Below are 27,326 nucleotides of genomic sequence, written 5' to 3' on the forward strand. Positions count from 1 at the left end.
GGATTTGAATCAGAAGTGAAGCTGAAAAAAAAAAGAGAAAAAGAGAAGTAAAGCAACTCCATTTTTCTCCAGTGCAGATGGGCCAAATTCTATAATGCCAAATTCCATAATTCCCTTCACTCTCCCTGCCAGTGGCATGAATCCAGAGGATCTCTGTTGACAGGAGAGGTATTATCAGGAGTACCATCTGCACCCTCTTCCACACTAAACAGCTCTGGAATAGATGGATATGACAGTAAATTTGCAGCAAAGCCTGTGAGAGTAACCTAATGTTTGCATTAGGTTCTGAATTATGTTGCTTTGCTATTTTCTTTTGCATCCTGGATTGTTAACTGTTCCAGCCTATCCCATACTCTCCTCTGTAGGCTCAAAAGGAAAGAACAGGGAGAGGTATTTCTGTTTTCACATTTTTCATGCTTTACATCTTGCAATGTTTATGGCTTTGATGTGACTTTTTAAGGAAAAGCTTACACTGGGCTTGTGGGGGCAAATTTGCCACATTTTCCCACTTCATGATTTCAACCAAACTTACTCCAGAAGTTCTGGTTTTAATATCCTAATGCATTTTTTCAGTTCAGAATCAGAGAAAAATCAATACAGGGAAAGGAACACCCTCAGACTATACAGAGTTCCCCTGTTAAATTACCGTCTTCAAGCTCTCTTGATCAGGTCTGATTTCCTCTTTAAAGCCCTTTAAAATCTCTTATGAGCCTTGGATATCCCTGTAGAGCATATCCTGCTTTCAAACATGCTTTCACAACTGCTCCCAGTTTCAAGAGACTTAATAACAAGCAGCACTTCCCCCGTCTGGGCAGCAGAAATCTCTCCAGCAAGGCAGGGTGCCTTCCTTGCCTTGACTTTCAAAGAGAGCAAAAGCTTTGGGGACACCCAAAGACTTCTGTGCTGCCAAGTTACCCCGGATGGTGAGGCCGCCTCCATATGTAAGAAATAAAATTCCTGGTGGACACCATCATCTTGGCAGTGGGTGCACGACATGCACAACACCATCTTGAACACAACCATCTTCAACACTGCCCCGAAGATCCAGGCGGTGTTTTAAACCTTGTCCTTCATTTGATTTGAATGACTTACCCAGATTGGCAGGCAACCAGCTGCTTTTTGTGTAGGCTGTCAGGGATTATAGCAATTAACCTCCCTGGCCAGGCCAGAAGAGCTTTTAAAATAATGGTGTCCTCCAATCCTTGCCCTCCCAGCATCTCTCTGATGCAAATGCCTCCCACTTTAGTGGTCAGTACCTTCTGTTAACAAGTAATTTCTGGTCACTTGAAGTTGCATTTGTGCTCCAAAGGGCACAGGACACAGCAGTCCTTGGACACCCAGAAGGATAGCAGTAAGTTAAGACAGGAGAAATTCAGGCTGGCTAAATTTAATGAATCTTGGGGCAGTGGTATAGTATAAAATATGTAGCAAGAAAGTAAAGTAGGGGTATCATGAAGCCTTAAAAGTTATCTGAAATTTTGTCATCTCCTCTATTAATAAAAGGGGATAGTGGCTATTGCAACAGGCAGCACTGAACTGTTAATCAGCTAAAAGGACTAGAATGACATCCTGTAAGTTTTAGTGTTGGGAAAGCAACAGCTGGAAAGCCAGCAGAAGAGATGAACCAATTCAAACGATGTCTTTAACTGCTAAACAATTGACCAGCTTCAGTCAACAAGTTTTACAAGCAATTAAAAAAAAATTAAAAATTAATAACGCAACTTGCAATTACAAGAAGCTCCTTTGCAGACCAACAAGGAAATTTTCTTGAGCTGCAATTTGAGAATATACACCATACTGTTTGTCAGGCCACCAGGAGAAGGGGTGGCAGTTTTATTAGTCAAATACCTCCTTTTCATCCTAAAAGCTTGGTGTTTGAAGATGGCAGATATATTCTGATCAAAGACTTCTAAAATGGTAACTTGAAAGAGTACGTACTCCATACTGCCCCATGCGGGAACGAGCTTCTTTCATGTGACCTCCCTTTTTCAAAAGAATTTTTAATAAAATTTAGGACGGAAGAGAAAATTGTAGTCAGTTCACTAATCCAGCCCTTGGAAGAGCAAAGTGATCAGGATTTGCAGATAAGCAGGTAATTTAATCACCTTGTTAGATGCTGGTAATGTTCAAGAGGTGGTAAGGTCTTAAAGTGGGGGGTGCTCTTACTGTTGTCAACCATGTGATGCATATTCAGGCACTGATGCGTCCCCTATCAGAGTTATCTAAAAAAACGCCAGTAAACTCATTGGGATAAGAGGATAAATGGCGAAGGAACTGGTAAAGCTTTCCATCTTAAAAAGTCAAGAATCAGTGAAGGAAAGGCCTGGTGAATCCCTTTCGGTCGGAGATAAGCAGAAAGTTGCTAAAAGCTTTTGTTAAAATATTCATAAATCCACAGGGATTGAAGAACTGGATTTCCTGCAAGTCTGTTAAACAGAACCAACCTAAAAATGCATAAACCAAAGCATCATGTAAAGCAAAGATGGTGGGCAGGCCTTTGAAAAAGCGGATAATATGGCAGTTCCTTCAAAAGGGACAGAAAAGGACATATGGCTACATGCTGAGAAGAGATGTTGGGTGATTTGCAACCAAAAGGTTTTGTTTATTGCTTATGTCGCCAAAAGCCAACAACTTTTAAACTCCTTTAGGGGCTTCTTCCCCACAGAACCACAAAATAAAAATAAAAATAACTTTATATATATATATATATACACACAGAGAATTCTTGGATAACACATTTCAAAGGAGGAAGTGAGTACTATCATAGAAATTCTAAATGTAAATAAGGCAGCAGGAACAGATGGGTTTATGACCGAATATAGTGTCCTTAGACTTATTTATCAAGATCATGCACAATGAAATGGTAGTTTCTCTTTCAGAAGAAACCCCAGGTAATTTCAAAGCTTGAAAATTGTATGGGTTGGACTTCTTGTCCCTGGATGTAGAAATAATTAAGTGACAGGACCTTATAGTCATGGCAGCAACACTATGAATTTGAAGATACATCGAGGACTGGCGCTTAGGCTCTGCAAAGGTCCTACAGCTCGCCTGTTTGTGGATTGTTGGATTGAATGTCTTCAAGAGGAAGACAGTTGATGAGGCCCTGCTGACAGCTGGCAGCTGTTCATTTTGGCCATGAGAAATTCAGCAGAATTCTCAAAACTGAGCAAGTGAGGGACAGATCAGAGGCAGGACCTGCAATATCTCTGGGAAACAGTGGGCACAGGATCCCTCATACAGCTCAGCATCTACACTAAAAATTGTTAGACAAGAGAAAAGGAAGGTGTTGGATTTCCTCATTTCAAAAAAAAAAAAAGTCTCAGAAACTGCTGTGGATTAAAGATTCAATTAAATACCTGCATGTCTCAAGTCCTTAGAAACTTTAAGAACTGGAGTAAGAACAGAGTTTTCTCAGATGGGCTAAAAAAAAAATTGTGAAAATGAATATACTCCCTGACATTCTTTTCCCATTTCACCACATACTTGTGTGTGTACCAGACAGCACTTTAAAGACTTGAAAAGCTGTTGTCATTAATTTCATCTGGCAACAGACAGAGCCAAAAACAAACAGTTCCATACTAATAAGGCCTCCCACAATGGGAAATCTTATGGGGCTGAAAGAGTAGCACATTGTTACAGAGCTCAGCTGAAATGAGAAACTCGGCTGAAGGATGCTTTTTACTTGAGGAAAAAGCCATATTTGTAGGCTAATACAGAATGAGAATGGTGTGAGAAAATTTCTGAGATGAGTGCTGCATAAGAAAGAGATTAAGAAAGAAAAAATCTGAATTTAAAGCCACTTCTTTACTTGGCCTTCCTTGAAATAAATAGGAAAATACCCTTTTCCCTTCATCTTTCTCTCTTTGCCATGTTGGTTAAAAACAAAGAATTCTTCACTCAATCCAATGTATATTTCTCTTTGCCTTATGACAGCTGTCATTCATTAAATTAACCCTTTTGGAGGCGGATATCAAATATCATTTAGAACTTTGTGATAATAGATCAAGAAGTCCTCTCTTCTATCTGCAACAGCAATCAGCAATAATCATATAAAAGCTTTCATCTGACCTTTTCGCACTTTGGAGCAACAGATGTGGATGAACTCAAGGAAAAATGGAATAATTTCTAAAACAAATGCAATTTTAAAGGGAAATAGATACTTCAGCATTGGGAATGAGAGAGAGGACACATAAGATACTCATCTTCCAGGTGTGATTTGATCAAAACCAACTTTAATAAAATAATATTTCTACCTATGTATCTGCCTCTGTAGCAATTCAGTGTGTATTCTGTAGTGACTTTTCCTCCTGGAGAACCTCTTGAGATGCAAGCTGCTTTCCTGTCATCCTGTGTTGCACCAGGGACCTGGGATGACAGAAATGTTCTCAGTGGACTTGACCCTGGTCCTCATAGCATCCCCTTGGATCTGCTGGGCTGCCCACTGCCAGTCCCTCACATGGAGCTCACTTAGTGCAGAAGGAAGAGAGGATATCCCTCTTGTTGTGAGACCCTACGTGTGGAATGATCAAACCTGGAAGTTATCAAGGCTCATCCTTGAACCGCCCTCTCCTTTCCTCCTTAAAGCTTGCTAATTCTGGGACACCTTGGCACCAGATGGAGAAACCCATCAGTTCACATTTCTAGAAATTAGTCAGAAGATCTGAATCCAAGTTCTATTCTTTACTCACACAAAAGGCAGAAATTCAGCAGGGACTAAGCCCAAATTCCTAGTCATGATATTTTTTATCAGTAATGTTGATTATTTACATATTGCACATTCACATACTACTTTTCTTTAAATTTGTTAACAGGCATAATACTTCCATTTAGTGAATTGTATTGTGTTAATGCTTTGGTGAACCTTGAATATCTTATTTTGCAATTTCTGCATGTTCTAGCTTTGTTTGGACTGGGTTTTAAACAGAAAATTGTCTTTCTTTTTGGTTTAGGGTTTTTTTTATTTATTTAATGGAAGGTAAATAGCTTCGGAAGGGCCTGGCCTCATGATCATGTGCCAGACAACATCTGGGGAGAATTATCAGCAGTAATATTTCTGTGGACAAGATAGTCTAAGAGAATGAGCATGGTGAGTTTCTAGGGAAAAGCAAAGAAAGAGGATTCTGAAACAAAAGGGAGAAGCTGGATACTTGGAGAAGAGATAGTAAAAAATCAACTGAACAGAAAGTAGTTGAAAGCAACCAGGAATAAGCAAGAAGGAGCAGGGTTGACATACCCAAATAAACTGTTATTTCTTCCTACTCAGGCAGATACATCCCTGACAGAAAAGGTGCCTCTAGGCAGAGACTTTCTTCCGTGCTTTTCATCCCAATTTGCTTCTCTGCAAAACCCAGAGTGACTAGGAGAAATAGACCAAGGAAGTAAAAGACTCTAGATGTGTGAGACCAAATTCAAGCCTTGAGTCCATGCCTCAAGCCCTTGTAGATTACTGACAGGCAGTCACTAGCACACGGTAAAGGTGCAGACCAGTCTGACCTCTGCATGGTTTGCACTGTGCAATTCTTACCTTTAATGAACGAAAGTAAAAGGAATTTATCTCAGATTACACAGATAATGCTTATCTCACTGGAGTTCTGCCCAATTGGCTACTGTATTCATACTTCTGTCTTTCTGGGTCAGCATCATATAGTATCAACAAGGGAAAATTCACTCAGGCCACTGGAACTGATTTATACCCACAAGAATGTGGATTTTGACTTTTTTTTCTTTATGCTACTTCCCCTTTACAGTAATTTTTTAAAGGTTTTTTTTTCCTGTAACGTTCTTGGGCTTCATGTGCCTGATACTGCAAAGGCAGATACAACTAACTTCAAAGGCCAGTTCAGCTGCAGTTGTGGCTTGCATGGTACGGGTTTGGCCTGCTGAGCTCATGAAAGCAAAGTTTCATCTGTTTTGTGGATTGGGCTCTTGACCTGCCATAAAAATAAATGCTATCTTCTCCCGTTATTAAATGGTAGGCTGTTTCTTGTTACTACCGTGGTATACGCCTCTCTTCCATATGCCTGTCATTAAAAATAATAAATTGGGTTCCCTTATCTCATGGAGATCTCTTATTTTGCCCTCCTGTTTTGGTCTCCTGTTCATTTCCACATAGTCTTGCCGACAGACTCACACAGTTTAGATTAAAACAAAATGCAGCAGCTTTTTTCCCCCTGACAGCAGAGACACAAGCAGTTCACACCTTCATCTGATGTTCCACTTAACCAACAGCACTCTCTGAATGCACAAGGGAAGCAAGACAAAAAATCCCACACAATATAAGAGGAAATTAATTTGTGTACAAAGATTGTATTCCCACTATGCTTCAACATTGTTGAAACATTAATTGACTGTTTATCATGCTGACATTTTGTGTTGCTCTTTGTTAATTCATTCTGTGTGTATTTTTCCTATGCCATGAAACCACAAGTGTCTATTTATACCCTGCAATAGCTGACCAGGATCTTGAGTATTTTAGAGATTGAACACTTTACTTTTAACAATGCTGCTGTTCTGAAGAGTTATCAATTATCACTAAGAAATTCAGCATAGTCACTTCACTGCTGATACTTAGTAACAGTCATGGTCGTCCTCCCGACTAAATTCCTCACGCTTCCTCCAGTGAGTGATACACTTCACAGTGATTGCACCACAAGACACAGAATTATTTTTCTGCCTAGCTCTTCAGCAGGTAATTGCAGCAAAATCAGCAAACCTCCTTCTACTTCTACATGTAAATTGATTACAGTAGTTTTGTTTAGTGAAGGATGAGAATTCACAGGTTTTTTGCACTAGAGATGCACTTTGTCCTATCCCACTACAAGAACCTAGAACCCCCCGCTGATTTTGCACTGTTAACATCCATTGCAAATAGTACTCACACACTTTTCTGGATAAGAAATCATCCAAAGGCAATTTCTGTCTTGAGGATTTGTCCTTTTTTATCCTTTTGTTATGGTTAGCTTAATTTGTCAGTCCTAAATTATTCTTCTGTTGAAAAAGGCAATTTTTTAAAGCCTTTAGTTTCTCTCTGTTAGAAAAAACTCATCAGGCCACATTTCAGACTACTTTTTTATCAAAGCAGCGCCAAAATATGAAAAGTAAAGCTTCTCGAGATATACTACTGACCACTGTGATCATCTTTTTCTTTCATACTAGTCACCACAGTGTTATTTTTTTGTCAGGAATTACATGGTGTCTGCAGTTCTGCTAGTCTAGCACGTGAAGACGTGCTGAGAAGTTGCGCTGATGAACGCGCTGTGAATTCATTAGACGTGTGTGTCTTCTGAGATGCTCTCTCCAGGAAAATGTCTCAACCATGCCATGGCCACATAGACTCTTTGAAAAAAAGAAGACCAAACCAGATGACATTGCTCAGTGGTTTTCCCTTACAATCAACTAAAAATTTGCCCGACAGCAAAGCTAATGTTTATTCACTACTTTCATTTTCACATATTGTTTTCTTGCTCACAGCTCTGCTTGTGTGTGTTTTCAGGGTGTTTCATACATGACCCCTAAGTCCAGTCCCACTACTATCCAGTATAAGGACTCCTGCTATTAATTGTAATCCTGCTGTTATTAATTGTAAACCTGCTGCTGTTAACTGCAATATGTGTAGAAGTTGGCCTAGTCACAATGACATGGAGAATCATTTGGAAAATGTATAAATTAACATTATCAGTGGGTTTAGCTGTTTATATTGAATTCATCTGCTGAGCATCTCTTTACATTCCCTCCTTGGCATTTCCATGCATTGTTCCAATCTCTCCCCAGTGTTCAACTAGAAGGACAATGGGAGAAAGTAGTTCCACATTTCCATCTATCTGTACACAAACGGACTCAGCCTGTGCATTCTTTCTTTTCTTATTTTTACCCCCCAAAAGAGCTCCCAGGGCAGGAAAGGAATTCTGGATCAGGCCTGTCCATAGTTGTGTGTTCCCCAGCATCCCACAGAGGGATGTTGTTGCTATTATTTTAACAGCAGATCTCTGCTGTTGTTTCTATTTTAATGGCAGATTTTAAAGCTTCCGCTGACATTGGTACAGACCCTGAAGCTCAGCTAGAGAATCAGAGGTGGTGAGCAGATGGTGATACAAAGGAGGAATGTTGTATCTATAAATATTCTGATGAAATTCATATCCAGTGTTTCACACAAGAGCCAACAAACTATACTAAACTCTCAATATGGGGTTTAAATTAGTTTTATGTGGTAAATGGGTTCTTAATCTGTGTTCCCTAACAGGGAAATCTTTACTCAGAGGGTGTAACTATTTATGTCAAACCATTTTTAAAAAATATGAAAGGTTAATTTTGTATTAATTACCATTTTAAAATGTTACCATTTACCAAATAAGGGATAACATTTCATTCTGAGTTGTCAGAGCTTCTAACAGAGTCCAAGAGAAGGGGCAGTAGCTGGGGTGCAGCAATGAAATGCTCCTGGGTAGTTTGTCATAGTCAGAATTAAGGTAATGTTACAGTACATGAGTTGAATGTGCAGCAACTCAGATCTCCTTCTGGAAAAAGGAAGTGCAATATCCTTTAAACCAAGGTGCCTAACAGGCCTGCAAACCACCCTGTGGACATCTCTGCAAATCTGCAGTCTCTAAACCAGCAGGTTTAATGTTCTGTTTATACCTTCAGGTTCTAATTTGTTTGCTAATGGTGATATACTGATTTTTGTTAGCTACCTCCTTATATGTATTTTGGGAAAGGAGAGGAAATGCTGTTTAAAAGACCCATGTGAGTAACAAAGGGGCGCAGAGAATCAGTGCGCTGTAACAGCATGTGCATAAGCTTTATGCAGTTGGGTTTGTTTCCTGAAGTGGCACTCAGATCTGAAAGTTGAAGAATAAAGCTATACTAATGACAAAAAATGTGTGAAAGTGTGGAACATCATTTTTTCATCATCTTTTCATAAGCACATAAAATAACTCTAGCCTAAAGCATCACTTTTGAACATTGGGTTATAAAAGTAAGGGGGTAGATTGCCTGTCTGTATATCAAACATTTTAGCTGTATTTCTTAGGAAATAAGCCTCACAAAAGGCCATCAGTTGGTAAATTTTCCTTTTTCCCTTAATATTCTCACCCACTGATCCAAACTGACTTACCGGTCAGCTTCTAACAACTTTGACAGAAGGATAACAGTGTCAAATGAATTACATTTCTACATGTTTTGTGAAAATCAAAAACAAATTAGCACCTTCACTGAAGAGGCTCTCTTGACTACTTGCTCTATGTGCTGAGCCCAGCAGAACATCCTCAGACAGGAGCCAAGTGGAGAAAACATTCTCCTACACCTGGGATGCTGTATGGGGAAGTGTATGGGGAGCTGAAAATGTTGGTAAACAACAGGATACAGTCATTGGGGAAGGGGCAGGAAGAACTAACATATCTGGTGACATCAGAACATGATGCAAATCATTTGTCCAGCTGCTTACAAGAGCCTTGTTTCTTTCACAGAAATACCCTTTAAGTCATCAAGAGTTCAGGGCCCAGAGGAAGAACAAAACTAGGCTTTTGGGGTGGAAAGTGCTTATAAAACCTTCCTGAAGTGCTGGTATGTGCTCGTTCATATTTTATTTTACAAGATCTAAATAATGACATCTCACCTGTGGTCTGCAAACAACTTTCAGTAAAACAGCTGCACCAGTGTGTAAGAAGACAGAACGAGAACTAAAGATTGCCTCTCTTCTACATAACTTTCCTACAACTGAAGTCCAAAAACTGAGTAATAGCAAAACACCTTTGCCCAACTTTTACCACAGGTTGTTAGCCAGAAAAAAAGAAAGAAAGAAAGAAAGATAATTTCTCACCTAACTGCTCAGTGCTCTATCATTCCCATTCTTCATGTTGGGTCTAACAGCTGTTTGTGCTTTACCAAGCTCTGTAAGATGACAGCAGGTTTGCAGTCTATCTCAACCACCTCTAGCACAAGGTAAAGGTAGCCTGTTATGGCTAGACTAGATTTTTCAATTATGGTCATCCACACCAATACCATACTTTAAAACTTGATAGACCTTTGAAGGCATGGAAATAATTTCAGCACACTTTTTTTTCCCCCTGCGCATTTTCGAATGCAGTTTAGGCTTTTAAGTTCATGTAAAGCCCTAAATTGCATCTGATGTATTTTCCAGCTCCCAGTGAGACTTCAGTGAGACTATTTTTCTGAATAAGGGCATATAAGGGGCCACAATTTATTTTTGTTCAACATCCTGTCTTCTGTTGACACCATACAAGGTGGTTTAATAAATACTGCAATTTCTGAATGGACTTACCTAAAGTTCCAGCATCAGAACTGCTAAATGTGCAAAACAAGATCATGCATGAAGGAAATAAAATCCAAGTCCCACTGCAGTTCCATGGCAAGCAACAAAAGGACTTGAGAGTTTTACATTGAAATGAAAATACAGGATGAAAATAAAGAACCTGATTCCTCACCTCACAACTGAAATAATTTGAATATCTACTATTTTAATAGGTATTTCTGCTTAAAACTATATACTTATGAGATGAAAAATTACATTCCTCTCTGAAGGGACTGTCTCTTACTAAAGTTACACATCACTTCTAGCGTGTCTATAATTGAAATATTAAAGAAATATACTTTACTCCATATTCTCTATTGTTTATTTTGTGCCACAGACAGAATTCTGTGCAGTTTCCATTTCCCTTACAATTAGGCGCTGCTCCTACAAACACATAAATGTGAGCTCACCTTTCCTGCTGGGAGGGATTTGGATGGGAGGCTCACTGCAATAAAGGATATGAATACGTTTTGGCAGGATCAGGGCCTCAGATAGCAAGGAGGAAACAGGCTAACAGAAACCACCTTTGCAAACATAAAAAGGGAAAGATCTCATGAACAGAAATTAAAGTTTTATATGCTTTTAAGTGCCAGCCAGAGCATTTAAAAGGAGAAGAAACTGGAGGATATCAGGACTGATCTTTTTTTTTTAAATCCAAGTAGAGAGCGTCCCTTTAAGGATTTATGGCATGGCACAGCCCAGGGTTTGCTCCATTTGGCATTGACTAAACTATTATTTTCTTTTGCCAAGAGATTCAGTGACTGAAAGTGCAGCTTTTTCTTCCTCACAGCTGTTTGCTCGCACATTATCAAATATTTTCACTCCAGCTTTTGCCCTTGCCTGGCTCAGGGGATGTAAATGATGCAGGAATTTCGGCTGCTCTGCTTCAGTTTAGCAGAGTGATAATCTTAGGCAAACGCTTGCAATCTGTCTTTCATTAAAAGAGTTTTTTGCACTTATGTTTAACACCGCAAATTTTTTCAATTGCTCTTTAAAAGAAGATTTCACATCCACTTTTGCCTGGAGGGAAACCCATGCTGCCACAGATATATCTGCTGGATAAAGGAGAATGCTCTTGTTGAGTGATTGTCACCAAAGACAGCAGACATTTCTACCTTCAAGTCCTGAACATTAGCTACTTGCTGCAACCTTAGTTGGACAAATCTATACATAAAACAATGATTCTCCCATTAAAAAGCAAGGCCTTTTTTTTCTGTTCTATACAAAAACAGGTGTGAAAATTCTACTGCAAAATGAAAGTAGCTTTCACTACCAAAAGCATGAAACCTCTTGCAGAGCATGATTCTCTTATTTTTAGCCATCAAATGTAGCACTAGTATCTAACACTTGTCACCACAAAAAAAATATGAGCACAAAATAGGAACAGAGAAGACTGGTATTTCTAAAATACCTAAAATATGTGAAATGTTTAAATACGGTGTTTTAGTGTCTCTAGAAAAAGATTATACTACATCGTCATACTAAAATCATATCAAAAATACTAGTATTATATGGAATATATAGTATCTACATAAAACAATGATCTAAATTATATATAATATATACATGTACATATTATAGATCTATCTAGAGAGGGAGAGTCTTATACATGCACATGATGTGGAGAAAGTATATAGCAAGTAAAATGGGATTTAAACTGTGTCCCATATTAAACACTCACTTTTTCTGAGCTGGTAAGAGTAGCAGGAATATCTTCACTGAAAAAAAAATCCTAAGTTCCTAAACAAAAGAAATTCTACAACAAAAGCAAAAAAAGAGAGGGAGAACGACATTCTCTAAAAATGGGGAATATTAAATATTTGGTATAAGTCATCATCACTGTTATGTTTTTGTTTAAATACAGTAAAAGGATGGGTTAGAGTTCTCAGTTGCTTGCTGAATTTGGCCCCAAATAAGTATCTAAAGACTCTGCTGAAGAAAAACAAAAGGCACAAATATTTAAAAATATCTTTTGAAGTCATGTCCTCATAAAAAAGTAACCTTTTTTATCTGTGTCAGGATAGTCAAAAATGTAATTTAAGAAAATGAAAATGTTAGATCTCCAATTTGGCAAATCCCTTGTGCAAGGGACCCAATCACTGACTTATTCCCGTGCTTTTCTTATTAAACCAAGATGTATTTTGAGCCAACAATTTGAACTGGAAATCCTGATGTGTTTAATTGCTATACAAACTCTGCAAACTAGGCCTCCGGCTTCAGATTCCTCTGCCCTTACAAATAAGAAATTACTGCTTTCTAGTCTCTTGTTTGTTGTTAAGATATACAAGAGTAAAGGGGGGTTTTCACAATATCTTAGATAAAGAGGAAATACAGCTCAGGAATTTCGGATTTTTTTTTTCCAATAAAATATCCCTTTTTTAAATGGATATCTCACCTGTAATTCATTGTGCACTGAAAAAAAAACCCTCTAGACCTCTGGTCTATTTCACAAAATTCTACTTTTATTATTTCTTCATTCTTCATTTAGGGTTTCCCCTGTACTGAATTTTAATTTCCTACTCTAATATCATCAACCGTTCTTTTGAATTTATTATTAAATTATGTCAAATTCAGACCACAAGTAAAATAATGACAAAGCCTGGTTGAAGTGCCTGTTTCCCCTATGATGGAAATATCAGGGAAGAGTTAGGAGCATTTGACTTGCTGTACTCAAAGGGGCAATTCTGGCATTTGCAACGAAGTTCACATCTTAGTATGTACATGGGAAAAAATTTAGCCAGCCACAGTGTAAACACTTGGTGTGAATGTTGTCTTATTAAAGAAGGGTGGCTGACCAGCAACACCTTCAAAATATTACCTTTGTACAGCTGCAATGTCCTGAAGCCCTGGATGTGAATTGGTGCTCTGCTGTACTGTTAAATGTGAGCAAAGGACAGCACTGGGCTGTCACCAAGAGTCACCAGTTGAAGTACGTGCGACAGCCCAAGTGCTAACAATGAATCACCTCCTGCTTTAGAAACAGAGTTGGACAAACACCCTGACTTACAGGAGAAAAGTCAAAAATAATACAACTCTGAATGTGGAATAAAGAAAAAAGGAAGCAGAAATGAGCGGGGGGGGGGGGGGGGGGCGGGTAAGATTAAAAAAGAAATGCTTATTTTTCAGGGAAAAAATGCATAGTATACACTTCATTAAATGACCATAATAATAAGCTTTTTCTTCCCACTTGTCAGCATAGCAAACATCATTGTAAATGGTACAGTAAATAGCAACTATCTGAGATGTAATTATTTATATTTTAATTCATGGCTGTCAAGCATCTTCATGAATACTCAGTAAATTCTTTGAATATTCACAAATAGAATGATTGAGGGTCGGTTCACAAATACATATTCTCACTATACTGCAAATAATTGTAACAAGAAACCATTGCTACTATTTTTAATTCTTCATTTAAGTTCAAGAGTCCTAGCCAGAAAGACATTTCAAATAACTTTTGCTGTTGTGCAGAAAAGCTGGTCCCTCTTCCTTCCAACCATGCCCCCAGGAAAAACACACAAATAAACAATGTAAAAAGTACAAATTTTGAGTAGAGGGGGGAGACTGAATTACCTGAAGTACTTGATTATTATAAATTGAGTTTAATTATGTCCTTAACAGTAAGAAATGTGCTATGCATAATTAAATTAGCAATTAGGAATTACCTCTAGGTATACCTATAGAATAAATAACTACACTCACTGCAATAATGTCTAACATAGTCTCTCTGCCACGTAAAAGACTTCTGTATACCAACAATTTAAATATTAATACTATAAAGCACTGAAATATATGATGTTTATATTCAGTGAAAATACATAATGTTCAGCCAATGCAACTGCACAGTAAAGTAGATTGAACTCCATGTGTAACATCTATTACTGTGACTATAAAAAAGCCAAAGACCTGAATAAAGTAGAAAAAGTTGCAAACAGGATTTTAAATATTATTCTAAAAAATCCTGTGGAGCTCACTATAAGAGAAAATATTTCCTCTAGAATAGTCTTTATAATTTTTCCTGAAATTCCTAACTTTTTTTGCATTAAACCACAGAGAACAAAGACCATGGGAAGAAACCCTGCTCTTTTTCATGAAAACTTCTGCTTAATTGAGAGGTTTTCCCTTTCCTCTCTCTTACAGGTCTAAACAAAAACAAATTATTACATTTACTCATATAGTGTCCTAAGTTGTCTTTGGAAACTATTTTGAACAGTGTATTTCATGTATAGGAACCACGCTATCCATTATTCAAAAAAAAAAAAAAAAAGAACAACACAGGAAGGTACCCAGATGCAGGGAGAAAGTCTGAAAATAGTTTCTAATTTCTTCTCATGCTGAGAGCAGCCAGTGGGTAGGAAATGAAGCCCTGAACCTCTCCCTTTCCCACCTCATTCTCCTCTTCCTTCCCAGCAGCAATCCCTCTCTCTGGTTTTCTATCAGTTTTCTGGTTTTCTACTCCTTTGCCACTAGTCCTGTGCCACTTTGCCACAACTCTTCTCTTCCTGACTTCATCATCATTTCATTCCCAGGAGGATAATGTGCACATGTGACTCAACGTGAACGTGAACAAAGCAGTGACTCAGTTCATTCCCTGATGCATTGCATCCCTTGTCCCAGCCAAGTGAGCCCCTCAGAAGGTTACAGGACACCCAGTCCTCATCCAGCTAAGCTACAGCACAATTACTCTTGATTTGCTCTTTTTCTATCACTTCTCAGCCCAAGGACAAGTCAGCACCTACAGAAGCCTCTGGACATTCCAGTCCTGCAGGTGTCTGAGAGCACAACCAGGAGGAGGGCGTCTGACATCCCAAAAGAACAGAGGCAAAAAACGCCCCAGACATTTTCCATTCCCCTTTGGGGCTGAACTGCTCCTCTGAGGAAGGCTGTAACCATAGTGGATTACTTTCTTATGTGCCCTGTATGGGCTCAGTCCAACCTCGTTTCGTTTTTTTTCTAAATCAATTATTCCAGCATTCCCAGGATAAATGATGCTCAGCACCTTAATGTAACTCGAGCAAACAGTCTTGAAAGGCTCTTAGTAACCAGCCAATTCACAATCAAATCTTTCATTCTGAGAAGCAGACTGAGGTTGGCTTTTTTTTTCCTGCAGTTGCATTATACGGCTGTATTTTCACAAAAGCTATTAATTATTGTCCATTTCTGGAACGGCACACTGCTAGGCACTTCCACAGCTGCCCTCCCTTTCCCCAGCTCAGGCACAATTTCCTGAGTTAGGGAGTAAACAGAATTACACTGTACAGAATAATCCAAGCAGTCTCTAATGGGGCAGTGTGGGCTTTCTGCCGCTCCGTCAGCATCGCAGGGACCTGCATAACAGCACTGTGATGTTACAGTTTATGTGGCTAACACTCCCCAGCACTGAAGTGAATAATGTGACTGGCTTGCCACTAGGCAGATGGAGACTTTGCTAGGCTTGTTTGATGGTAAATGAAGACTTTTTTTTATTTGCTCCAAAGAGCTTGGCACAGGAAACCCCCAAATCCTACAATAATAAATCTTCTGTTTATCTTTTAAATTCTGAAGCAAAATAAAAACCATTAGGCACCCACAGTCATGTGCTGAATTCTATACTTTTATAGCTTGCTACAACCTTCTGGCATAAAAAGGTTAAGCTTTATGAAGCAAAAAGTAACTTCTCTGTGTAAAAATAACAGCCTTTTTGCCTTGTATGGAGCTCTGTATAATTGTATTACACAATTCAATGGCAGGAGCACTTAGAAATAGCAAAGACAGGCATAATCCAGAAACCTGCATCTGATCCAACCTGATTGTTTTCACACTATCAGGCATTTGCACTAAATCTGAAGAGCAAACATGATCCAGCTATGACATCAAATGATCGCCCAGGTATTACTCTCCCTGTCATGATTATTTAACTCATACAGACTGACATGATATTCCAGCAAATGACAAAGGAATCCGCCTACATAACTCAAAATTATTCCAGTCCCAACTGTTGTGCTGAGGAGGAGGCTGCTTTCAGGCTATCACAGCCTGTTTAGGGCATCTCAGAGCAGAAATCAAGGGAGAGGTTAAGATCTCCATGGCGATTACACGTTCTTAACACCACTGAAAATAAGGTCACAGAAGTTGCACCCTTGAAAATCAGCACTATATAGTCCTTTGAAGTGCAGATAGTTGGCATGTCAAAGAATCAGGCCCTCTTTCAGCAGTGTGCTTCCACACAGCCTTCACACTAGGATACATCAACTAAAAATTTGGTATTGCCAATCCCAGTTCTTGCATGGTATTTAAATACAAGGTAAGGCAGCCGTGGAGTCCAGCGCAAGCTCAAGGCTGAAGTTTGCTTTCTTAAAAAGCCAGTGGGGGAGTTTCCATTAAGTCTGAGAGGGTATAAGGGAATACTCAACAGGGCTTCTTCTGCTATTTTTTCACCCTGGTGAGAAAGGCTGCTTAAAGTACAATAAAATTCATTTGCATTTTTTCTGTGCAAAGTGCAAAACTTAAAGAGGGTGCTGACAGGGCAGAACCAGGACAATTTCTTTATCAAAGAATGTAATTCTTGTAAAAGTTATTAAATGTGATTATAATAACACCTATGAACATTTGATAACTGGGTTTTTAATAGGATCCTTAGAGCAGGGCTGAAGAAAATCCAGTGCAACAATCAGGTGGAAAAAAAAACAGTCTATCTGTGAATCTCTCCATGTCTTCCCAAGGTCCCATCTTCCTCAGCAAACTCAGAATTACAGAACTGATCTACAGGCATTTCAGGGGTAAACCAAGAAGATTCTATTTTTAAAGCCTCCCTAACCTACACATCATATGCACCATACATTTCTAAATGTTATAAAATGTTCTCATTGGAATTATTTTCTCTGCATAGGCATTCACACAGATGTTGGTATCACAAGAGAGCAGCACTTCTGCTATCTTATTTAGGGATACTGCTATTACTAGTGCAGCTTCTAAAAAGCCTATGATGCACAGTTCTTCACTCTTATTAAAAGCAAAGTCACTCTGGTGTCTTCAATTTTCTCCTCGGTTTTGGAGGAGATTTCTGATCAGGGAGTTCTCTATTTCCTGAAGCTCCTAAAAGCTGAAGCTCGGGTTTGTTAATTCATTGGTCATGGAAAAATATCAATGTTAGCCAAGAGTGCATCCAGCCCCTGAGTGAAGTCAAAGAACTGTAAGTCATTCATAGCTATTCTGTGTGTCCTGGCCCACTGATTTTAAAACAATTTTTGCTGTGGCTGCATTCATATATATGTGCTGATTATTAATATGATTTGTGTCAGCTTTTAACCAGTTGGTTAAGTACACTTTAGAAACTCTAAATTGGTTCTTTTAAAGGTGGTTGGCAGTAACTTCTTCCCAAGCTCCTTTCCAAGAGCTACACATGTGGACATAGTTGAAAATGTCCATTTAACAATACTGGAAGATTTCTTTCCCAAAAAGCAAAAGCCTTGAGAAGAATGAACAGGTGCAGTGATAGTGAAGTGAAGCCACCTACTATGACAGGGTCTCAGTTCTATCATGCAAGAGTTTAGCCAAACTTTTTTCTAAGTATATATATATATATATATATATATCAAATTAACCAAGAAAATCCAGCTTAGGAGAAATGAAAACTTCATTAAATCCTGCAGAATTTGCCAAAGATCTTTAACTTCTAGAAGAAAAAAAAAAATGGGAAGCAGTTTTGAGGGTCCAAATGCTTGATTTGAGTATTATATAAATAAAAATGCCTTATTCTTTATTTGATAAATCCTTCTATGATTTATTTTAGAACTACCTTTTCATTAATTGAAACAAGGAGGCTTGGGATCTAGTTCTAAAATGGTTGCACAACTTAAAAACATTAGGTAGCTTGATGATATAAAAATAAATTCTGAAAGACTGGCTAAACCCTAAACTTTCCTGATTCTCCATAAAATTTAAAGGGAAAAAAAAAAAAAAAAGCTTTTGCTGAGCTAAATCTAAGCGAATCCCCACCATCTGCACTCTTTTTTCTGCTGAGTCCCAAAATGAAAATCCTCCTTGGACATCCTCCTTTGCTGTGAATCAGAATGTGCTGGCCTAAGCCACTTGCTGGGTGAATCCTTCCCTCTGACAGCTGCAAGGCTGCATTTGTGAACACCCAGCAAACCTTGGACAAGCTGCTGTCACAGGGGTCTGACTCAGACAATCCTTTCACCATCTTCCCAATACTCTCAGATCAATAGCTCAATTAGGCAAAGGGTATATGAAAATATGATTGTAAATATTATTGTAACAAGTGCTTTTATCACTTCTTGAATTGATTTACTGATTCATTGTTTCCTGACCTTGAAGAATATGCAATTAAAAGATGCCCCCAGGATGCAAATCGCTACTAGAATTTCAATTGGCACACATTTCTTCTCAGTTTTAAAAATTCTCAATTTGCTTTCGAAGATATTTCAATTTCATTTTACCATGCCACTATGTCTTTCCCTAGCACTTCTGACCAGAGCACACTACAGCTTTTAACACAGGAAATGCAAGGGGGTTGTATTTTGAGACAGCACATGTTTCGCAGGTGTAAAGGTTGCAATCGTAACCTATTTTCAGCTGTACTGGAAACAAGCAGCAGAGAGCTGCACCTTTGGGGTTTTTTCCTCTCTGGAAACAAAAATGTCTCAGCACTGCTGCACAGTACTCTCTACCTGACGAAACTGTAGTTCAAATAAAAAGCTATAGAAGCAAAATCTTTCAATGTCCTGCTGCGCAGAGCTGCTCTGGACAGTATTAGGAAGATTCTGCATTTTCTTGCCTGCATTTTCCCTATACCCAGGTGCCCACTGCTGCTCTTCCAAATGGAGCCACACAGCTCCCAGGCTGACAGACACTACCCATATGTTTGTATACCCACGATGCCTTTTCTGTCAGGATTCAAACAGAACGTCCCATCCCATTACTGCAGAGTAGTTGCACTATTTAGGAGGATGTCAGAGAACTAAGAGTTAGCATAAAACCCTGTAACTCCATCAACGGGCACTAGCACGCTCAGCCTCTCTGGGAAACTGTTGATCTCTGAAACGTTGTCAGGTTTAGAAAATCTAAGTTTCTTTCACTGAATTCGATTTTACGTCACCAATGTAAACTACCAATCTCAATATGGACACCTGGCGTGATTTAACTCACACATGAATTGGTTTTACTAATTTTTCAAAAAGGACAATGTAAATGCCATCTGGTCCTGTCTCAATATATTCAGGAAATTTTCAATACTCTCAGACTGATTTTAGTGCATTATTTATACTATTGTAACCTTATTAGTCTAGATCAGAAGGCAGGAAAAAGAAACTGTGGGGGAAAAAATAAAGTTTTGATCTTTGAAGACCTAAGACTGGGAAGCAAAGATTCATTCAGGAATCCAACGGATGACAATAGGAACAGTGATCTGTGTGAATAGAAGTGACTCAAATGTCACCGACTTCGTTGTGAAACAATGCAAATCCTCTTTCCTGAATGCAGCGCTCTTGGAAGGCATCTTGCAACTTTTCCATCTGAAAAAAGCATCAGTTTTCCTTAAAGACAGATACGGATAAAGCAGGACACTTCTGCCTGAGGAGAGGCTAGCTGGGCTGATATTTGATATAAGCGCTCAGTCCCAAATGGGAGGGGGGAGAAATGATTGATGGTTCGTAAGGAATTACTTGACTTTTGCTTGTAACAGAAGCTTTTTGGATTCTCCCAAAGTTCTTGTCAAAGACAAGAAACATCTTTTGAAACAGCAGCTTTCCCCTTACCAGCAGATGGAATAAACCTGTGTAAAAAATGCTGCAGATTTAAAATACATATAAAAGAAAGGAAGAAGTTGTTTGACACGCTGCCCTTTTTCTAATGCGCTGCTGCTCTGTGAGGTTTGCCTCTATTATTCTATTACCTGCCCTCTTAATACAGCGTGAGTAATTCACCTCTCTGCAGGAGGAGTTTCACAAAGCCAGCAGCAGGAGTTCCCCAATTCAGTAAGACGGATATAACCACAGGGACAAATCCTTCTCGCTCTCTGGCTCCTCGAGCTCCAAGGTCAGAGTTGTATGAACTTGACTAAGACAACCCTTTCCTGAGCCCCCACAGGGCTCGGCTCTCCTGGCTCTCATCTGGACAGCTCCATCTGCCTCCTGCAATTGTCTCCTCTGGGAAAGACGAGAGCTTTAGCTCTGCTGCTGAAGTATGGGGGGAACAGAAGTATTAGGAGGGGCAGATTTTGCGTTTCCTTCCACCGTGTACACAAGGGAGCAACAGATCTGAGCTCTGTACCCCATCTTAAAGAGGCAAACTGATGATCCAGCAGGTGGAATGAATTCATACGATCCCAGTCACACACAAATTCGTTAGAAAGATTTCTCATCAATAACTCCCAGTCCCAAAGCAAAGGCAAAGCTGACTCTCTGCCTTACATCTCGTTGCCACAGAGCATTGCTCATCTGCGAGCCTCAAGGACCATGCAAAGGACGATGTACACCAATGTGCTCTACCTCGGGGAAGAGACGAGAAAAAGTGCTCTGCCAGTTCTTGAAATCCTAGCCCCATCCACGGAGCACTCAAACAAAAGCTGAAGTGAGAAACCGAATTAAGTCACTCCCTTTTCACGAGTTTAACAGCCGCTGCTCAAAGAACGGAATGCATCAATATGAGCATTCAGAAGCAAGGCTGTTAAAAAATAATTTAAAAAAAAAAAAAAAAAAAAGCGGAAGGGTCAATGGCATTTTCTCCTGCTCTTAAAATCTCTGTACCTCTCCGGAGGGTGGGCGGGCTGCATGGCTCCCGCAACCCCGCCGGCGGAGGGGGCTTGCCCGTGGGCAAGGAGGAGCAGGAACCCCGTGGCGGAGCGGGGTTGGGATGGACATCGATGCAACCTCCCGGGAGACACAGGAGAACAACAAGCCGCCCTAAAAGAGCTGAAGGTTTTACTCTCGTCAGCCACCGAAGGCTTTGTCAAACTCCCGGATCTTAATCTTACGGATAAGCATATATAATAAACACATCGTGGATCTTAAAATGTGTGCCGTGTTTCTTCTCTCTTTGCAGAGGCTCGCAGTAGTTCGCCAGTGTAGATTCAGATAAACACAGGGAGCGAATAATTAAACTCGCAACAATGCCTTGTTTTCTTTTGTTTAATTTGTTGTTTGGGGGTTATTTGTTTGTTTCCAGGTGGTTTGGGGGGTTTTTTAACTGATAGGTGCACTTCTAATATATGCAACCAAAAATACCGATGGGATGGGCGTGCGGTACAAGGACTGCACTGGCAGTAAAATTCGTTTACGAAATCGCTTGTGTGTTTCTTTGTAAGGAAAAGGACGGCCCCGAAGCCGAAAAAGTCTATGTATTTAGCCGTCGCACCGTTTTGTTCTGACTCTGAAGCGCCTGTGCCCGTCTCGCCGTGAAGAGACCCTGACCGCCTGAAGGAGCAGCCGTGTTTCTGTGAAGGCAAACGCGTCCACGGAGACACGTTCCACCCACCCACTCCAAAAAAATAAAGAAGTCTTGCGCGCTCGGCTTTGCCTCGGTCTGTCCCTGCGCCCTTGGGGTGGCAAAGGGACGGGCCGACGAATGCCACAGCCGTAAACGACGGTAAACAATATATACATCAAGGGAGGCAATGCCTGGGGCCCCCGTGACCTTTCCGCTGTTCAGGTTAAATCTATAAATACCCAGAAGATATCCGAGCCCATTGTTTTGCTGCCCTCTGAAACCGAACCTGCCAAGGGGACGGAGGGGCGTCCCGCCACCCGCCTCCTCCTCCTCCTCCTCCTTTGGCCTGTCGGTGGCGAGAACTGAGTGCCGGGGGAGGATGCGGGAGCGCGGCCGTGGGCGGCGGCGGAGCAGCGGGGGAGGCTTCCCGGAGCCCCCGGGCGAGCTCTGCCTCCCCGGCCCGGCGCGCCCCCAATGCACGGGGTGGGGGAGAGAAGGTGAGAGCCGCTGTAATCCCGAATTCCTTTTCACAACTTCGTGATTGAACCCGCACGTGATTAAAATCCAGATTTATCCCCCTTTTAAATGAGTCTCGTAAAAAAAGCACATTAACTCTGGTGACGAGATTCGTGGCTGAGACATAAATAACTCGGATGCTCGGGAGATATTTTTTTACAAACCTGGGGGATTTATCCGCTTGCTTTTCTCACTTTTGCCCACGCCACACCCCGACCCGCCACCTCCCAGCCTGCCACCTCGCTTCTCCCAGGAAGACGGGGCACCGGAGGGTGGGAAAGTCTCTCGGGGAGACACAGTCTCGCCAATATCATCACGGAAGAGTTTGGCCAAGGCTGTAAGATGGCACGTAAGGGGTCAGGGTTTCCCCCGAAACGGGGAAACAAGAAACGCTGTCTCCCAGGCACTCCCGAGGGCTGAGTTTGTGCACGTCCAGCACAGATTCGCACCGAAGCCGGCAGTGAAGCGGGGCAGCCCCTCCGCCTCCCCCCCCACCCCGTGTCCCGCGAGTGGGAGAGAAATCTTCATACCCGCCTGCACGGAAAAGATCTGGGAAAAGGAGAGCGAAGCCTTACTCTACTGGCGGCCGCGTTTAGTTCCCCGCGGTGAATGGTTTTCAGACCCTCCCGCGCTGAAATGGAGGCAATTTAAGCAAAAAGATCGATAAATGGGGCTAGACCGATTTATGTTATCCCACGATAATCAAGGCATCATTTCCCAGCGCGTACTGCACTACTTGCGGCCTCTCCGCAAGCACCCCCGTACCAGCAACACCGCCAGCAGAAGGAACAGCCCGTCGCTACTCGGGGGCAGCGGCTTTGAGTGTTGAACCTTTGGGACGCTATAAAAATTCCCTTTTCTATTTTTTTTTCTATATCGCGGGAGATTTGGCAAGTTTAAAATACGTTAGGTGTAAAGTTTGTTCTTAATTAGGTCTTGTAAAGATGGAATTTGGTGGTCATTATGGAGCCGCTAATCAATTTTCACCCAGCAGCAAAAGTACGCCGCGGAGGAATTAGGTTTAATGAAGTGACTGCGCAAATTAGAGTCGCGGACTTTATTTAAAGTCTATCAACCTCCTAAAAATGATTTCTCAAACTGTTCTTGATTTCCTTTGCTTTATGAAAAACATCACATTTACTTTCTGAGGTTTCAGGCATTAGCAGCCATTCTCTCCCGCTCTCCAATCTGGCGCAGGAAGAGTTTTCCCATTTTCCAATTCGAATTCACGGAGAAATGGGCAAATTAAACTTTTAGACCGCACAAAAATATATCCCATTGTGGCTAAAAATTTATGAAAAACGGTTCTAAAAAAAAAGAAAAACCATTCTGAAATAAAAAAGAAGACTGATGCACTGATACTCTCTGTTATCAGAAAGCAGATTTTTGTCTTTGGTCGCGTATTTATTCTTTTGAACCGGGAAGCCTCTGAAACCGTAAACTATTTTTTGACTGGTTGATCTCTGCTGTCCCCTCTACTTTATGCCCATCCCTCCGCTGAGAGAGACGACCCTGGCAGCAGATTTTACCTACTTCTCCTTAGGATCCGCACCGGGGAAGGCGGCTGCTGTTAAAAGCAAATTGAAATGCGGCTCCTTGAGAGCATAGAGGGACGAGGTCTTCACGGTCTTTAGCTCCCTTCAAAAACACTTCAAATATTTTCAGCAAATATTTTTAATACCTCGATCAATAATTATTTCTCTCTGTCTCTCTTTTCCCCTCCTTTTGTTTTTGTTTTGTTTTGTTGGTTTGGTTGGGGGTTTTTTGTTTGGGTTTTTGGGGTTTTTTTTAACTCTGAGTTTTGGGCAACTTATGCTTATTGATAGCTCAGGGATAGCAAAAGAAATAAAAACAAATTTTAAAAGGTGTTTGCTGTTCCAAGTGCAGCGGGAAGGACTTGGCAAGTGTGAAGGATATTTCTGCCCTTTTTCTTAGGGGTTGTGCAAAGAAATCGTTTGACCTTTTTGCCCCATCCGAACATTAAAAGCAAACGGAAAATCACCTAAAATTCGCTTTCTCCCCACACTATAATTGTGAGAGCGGGGCAGCTCGATCCGTCCCTTGTTAAGGCCCTGGGGAGCGGGGCGTGGGGACGGCGAGAAGGGCGCGGGGACAGCTCGGGGAGCGGGGCCCAGCGCGTTTCCACCCTCGGGATCGTCGCGGGTCCGCGGCTGCGTTTGCGGGACCGTCGTTTTAGGCCGGAGAGAAACGGCCGGGGGGACAAGAGGACACCCGGGCTTGGCTTGTGCCAAATGATAGCTGCGAGCTACTGGATTCCTTTTAAATAAAAATAAATAAACAAGAGTTTAAAATTAAAAATACAGACACCAGGAGGGAAGCGTTGTGCTCCCTCTCCCCTAACCCCGTCCCGCCGGCCTTGGGGCCGCGGGCCCGGCGCTGCTCCATACGCCGCGGCTCCCGGGAGGTGCCAGGCTCGGGAGCGGGGCTGGACTCCTCGGAGTGCCCCTTGCCCGCTGAGGTCCTTTTCCCTGCCGGGAGCGTTTTCCCTCCGGAGACGGTAGGTTCCTCTCCGCGACCCCCCGCGCCTCGGCTGCGGCTTGTGAGCTCCGTCCCAGGAGCGGGGCGAGGCCGCGCCGCCCGGACCCAGCGGGTCCGACCCCGGGAGAAGGATCCCGAGCTGCAGGCGTATTTAGCGGGTCCCCATCGCTCCGAGGAGTCGGCGACCCTCGCCTCGGAGCAGCTTTGATCCTGGATGCCCACAAAGTTCTCCTACACCGAAACCTCCGCTTAGGGCGGCACTGCCTCCATGAAGAAAACACGGGGGTTGGCCCGTGACTCGGAAAAGAGGAGAGGGGTGCATCTTGCACCCCACTCCTTTGCCCCCGACCCACCCGGCAACTCCACGATCGAGGCTCGGGAAACTCTGGGGCAAAACGAAACGCGTGTCCCGAGACACCCGGGAAGGACTATCGCGATCGACAGCCACGGAGAGGAAGGAGAGAAGGAGAAAAATGAAGCAGAGGGGACACGCCGTCCCTCACGGGAGATCATGGAGCTAGGGGAGGGGGGAAGAGACACAGTGAGTAAGAGAAAGTCCCCATAAACTGAAAGCAAGAAAACAAGAAAACGCAAACAAACAAACAAAAAAAACCCCAAACAAACAAAAAAAAAACAAAAAACAAAAAACAAAAAACCAAAACAAAACAAAACCAAACACAAAAAACCCCCAAGAAATCTCCGCACAATTCCCGCTTCTTTTTTTCTGTACTCCCAGTCTCGGATGTTTTCCGGGACGCGCTGCCCGGCGGGCAGCTCCCGGCAGGACCCAGGGAGAGCGGCTGGGAGGGAGCGGGGCAGGAGGGGGGTCCCGAAGAGAAAGGAGTCGCACTAACCGGGGTTGAGGTCCAGGCACTGAGTCGGGTCTTCATTGTCCCCCAGCTGGCCATTGGGGCTGAGGCTTTCCATGGACAAATCCAGCCCCTTGTCCTCCCAGTCTCGCAGTTTCCTCTTTTTATTTGTCCCGATCAAGGCTTCTACCGAGAAAGCGTGCGCCCGGGAGCTGAGGGCCACCGCCGATCTTCGCCTCTCACTCATCTTATCCCCCAGCCCAGACCCTTGGGCAGAGGAGCGACCAGTGGCTGGGAGCGCACAGCTCGGGGACCAGAGGCAGAGCCTCTTGCCTCTTTCCCCCCCCCACCCCTCCCCAGCTGCACCCCCAGAAGAACCAGCCCTCAGTCTCCTGAAGGCACTACATGAGGCTGCAGATACTCCGCAGGCAGAGCCAGGAGGGTGTGCTCAGCCCAGGTCCCAGCACTTGCTCAGAGGGGCTGCAGGCTGGATTTCTTTTTTTTTTTTTTTTTTCTTCTCCCCTTTCCTTCTGTGTCTCTCTGATTGATCCAAACTTCTGGGATTTTTTTTTTTTTCTCCAAGAGTTAGGCAGGCTGCGTGCGCCTGTCAAGGAAAAAAAAAAAAAAAAAAAAAGGAAAAAAAAATGTCCCCGGCCAATAGGAGGGAGAGCTCGGGAGAGACCCAAAAGCTGCGACCCAATAGGGAGGGGAGGGAGACTCGGGCTTGAGGGAGAGGAATTTTGGCCATCTGAGTCCTGGAACACCGGCCGGGAGAATTAACTGTTTGAAGAACGGGGAGCCAGTAGGAAACCCATAGCTCTAAACACAGAGAGGTAACAACTCCCGCACTTCTCTCCGCCGCACCCGGGTTTCCCAAACGCTGCTGCTGGCTAATCCCCACGCAAAGTACCCGAGAGGTGCTTTACCACCCAGCGGTGCCGGATGAGGGGGTGTTTTTAAAACTTCATTTATGCCATGTATTACTTGCCCTTGCCGGCGGAATCGGTGTTTGGCAGAAGCAGAAGCAACGTCTCGAGGGGGTTGAACTTTCGCTTCAAAACGATGCGTGTCCGTGGAGCGGCGGGGCTGAGCGGGCGGCGTGGGCTGGCAGGGAGATCCAGACACCCCCGGGCATGGGGAGCGCCTTCTCTTTGGGAAGGGTTTTATATATATATCTATATAATTTTTTCCCCCTTTCCTGCTTCTTTTTGTCACTCTAGCTATAGCGAAAACAAAGCCGCTAGGTACAGATCCCGGCTGGTTGCCTGCATAATATTCAGCATTTTATTTCTGCTCTCTGGCTCACTCTGCCCTGACATCCTCCCGGCTGAGGCGGGTCCGCAGCTGCTCCCACGCCCCTCAGTCACGCGTGGCTCGGGGGGGCTCGCAGTGAAAAGCAACAAGGGCTACTTTTGAGAAGGTGACAGAAGCGTCTGTTTTCATTAGCTGGTGGGACCCCGGAAAAATAAATGAAGTCAAGCGAAACACTGTATAGGGAAAATACAGCGGGGAAAGCCACGGGGGGTTAATTCGAGACAAGTTCAAAATTAAATATAAATAATTATAAAGTATGAGAGGGGATTAGCATGGACCGAGCCGCGGTGGAAAAGCGGGCAAAGAGACACACCAATTTTCAGGAAGGGATTATTTTTTGTCCATTGTTTCTCCGCTGCTCCCCGAAGGTGCAGAGCTGCTTAGGACAGTGCTGGGGGGGAATGAGGCTTTTCGTAGACGATTTTTTTCTGTGGGGCTGGAAACAAGTGAAAGAGGCT

The 27,326-nt window shown here is 42.2% G+C and overlaps 1 protein-coding gene across 1 annotated transcript in view; it reads right to left on the bottom strand.

The window, feature by feature from the left end:
- Positions 1-25,916, bottom strand: part of TBX15 (T-box transcription factor 15) — a 90,197-nt gene extending 64,281 nt beyond the window's left edge. The window contains exon 1 of the mRNA XM_082278724.1: positions 25,600-25,916. Coding sequence (XP_082134850.1) covers positions 25,600-25,801 — 202 coding nt within the window. The 5' untranslated portion in view covers positions 25,802-25,916. The remainder of the gene's footprint in view (positions 1-25,599) is intronic.
- Positions 25,917-27,326: the final 1,410 nt, after the last annotated feature.

This window comes from Coloeus monedula (assembly GCF_965178545.1).
Source record: "Coloeus monedula genome assembly, chromosome: 3".
In the NCBI taxonomy this organism is placed as follows: domain Eukaryota; kingdom Metazoa; phylum Chordata; class Aves; order Passeriformes; family Corvidae; genus Coloeus; species Coloeus monedula.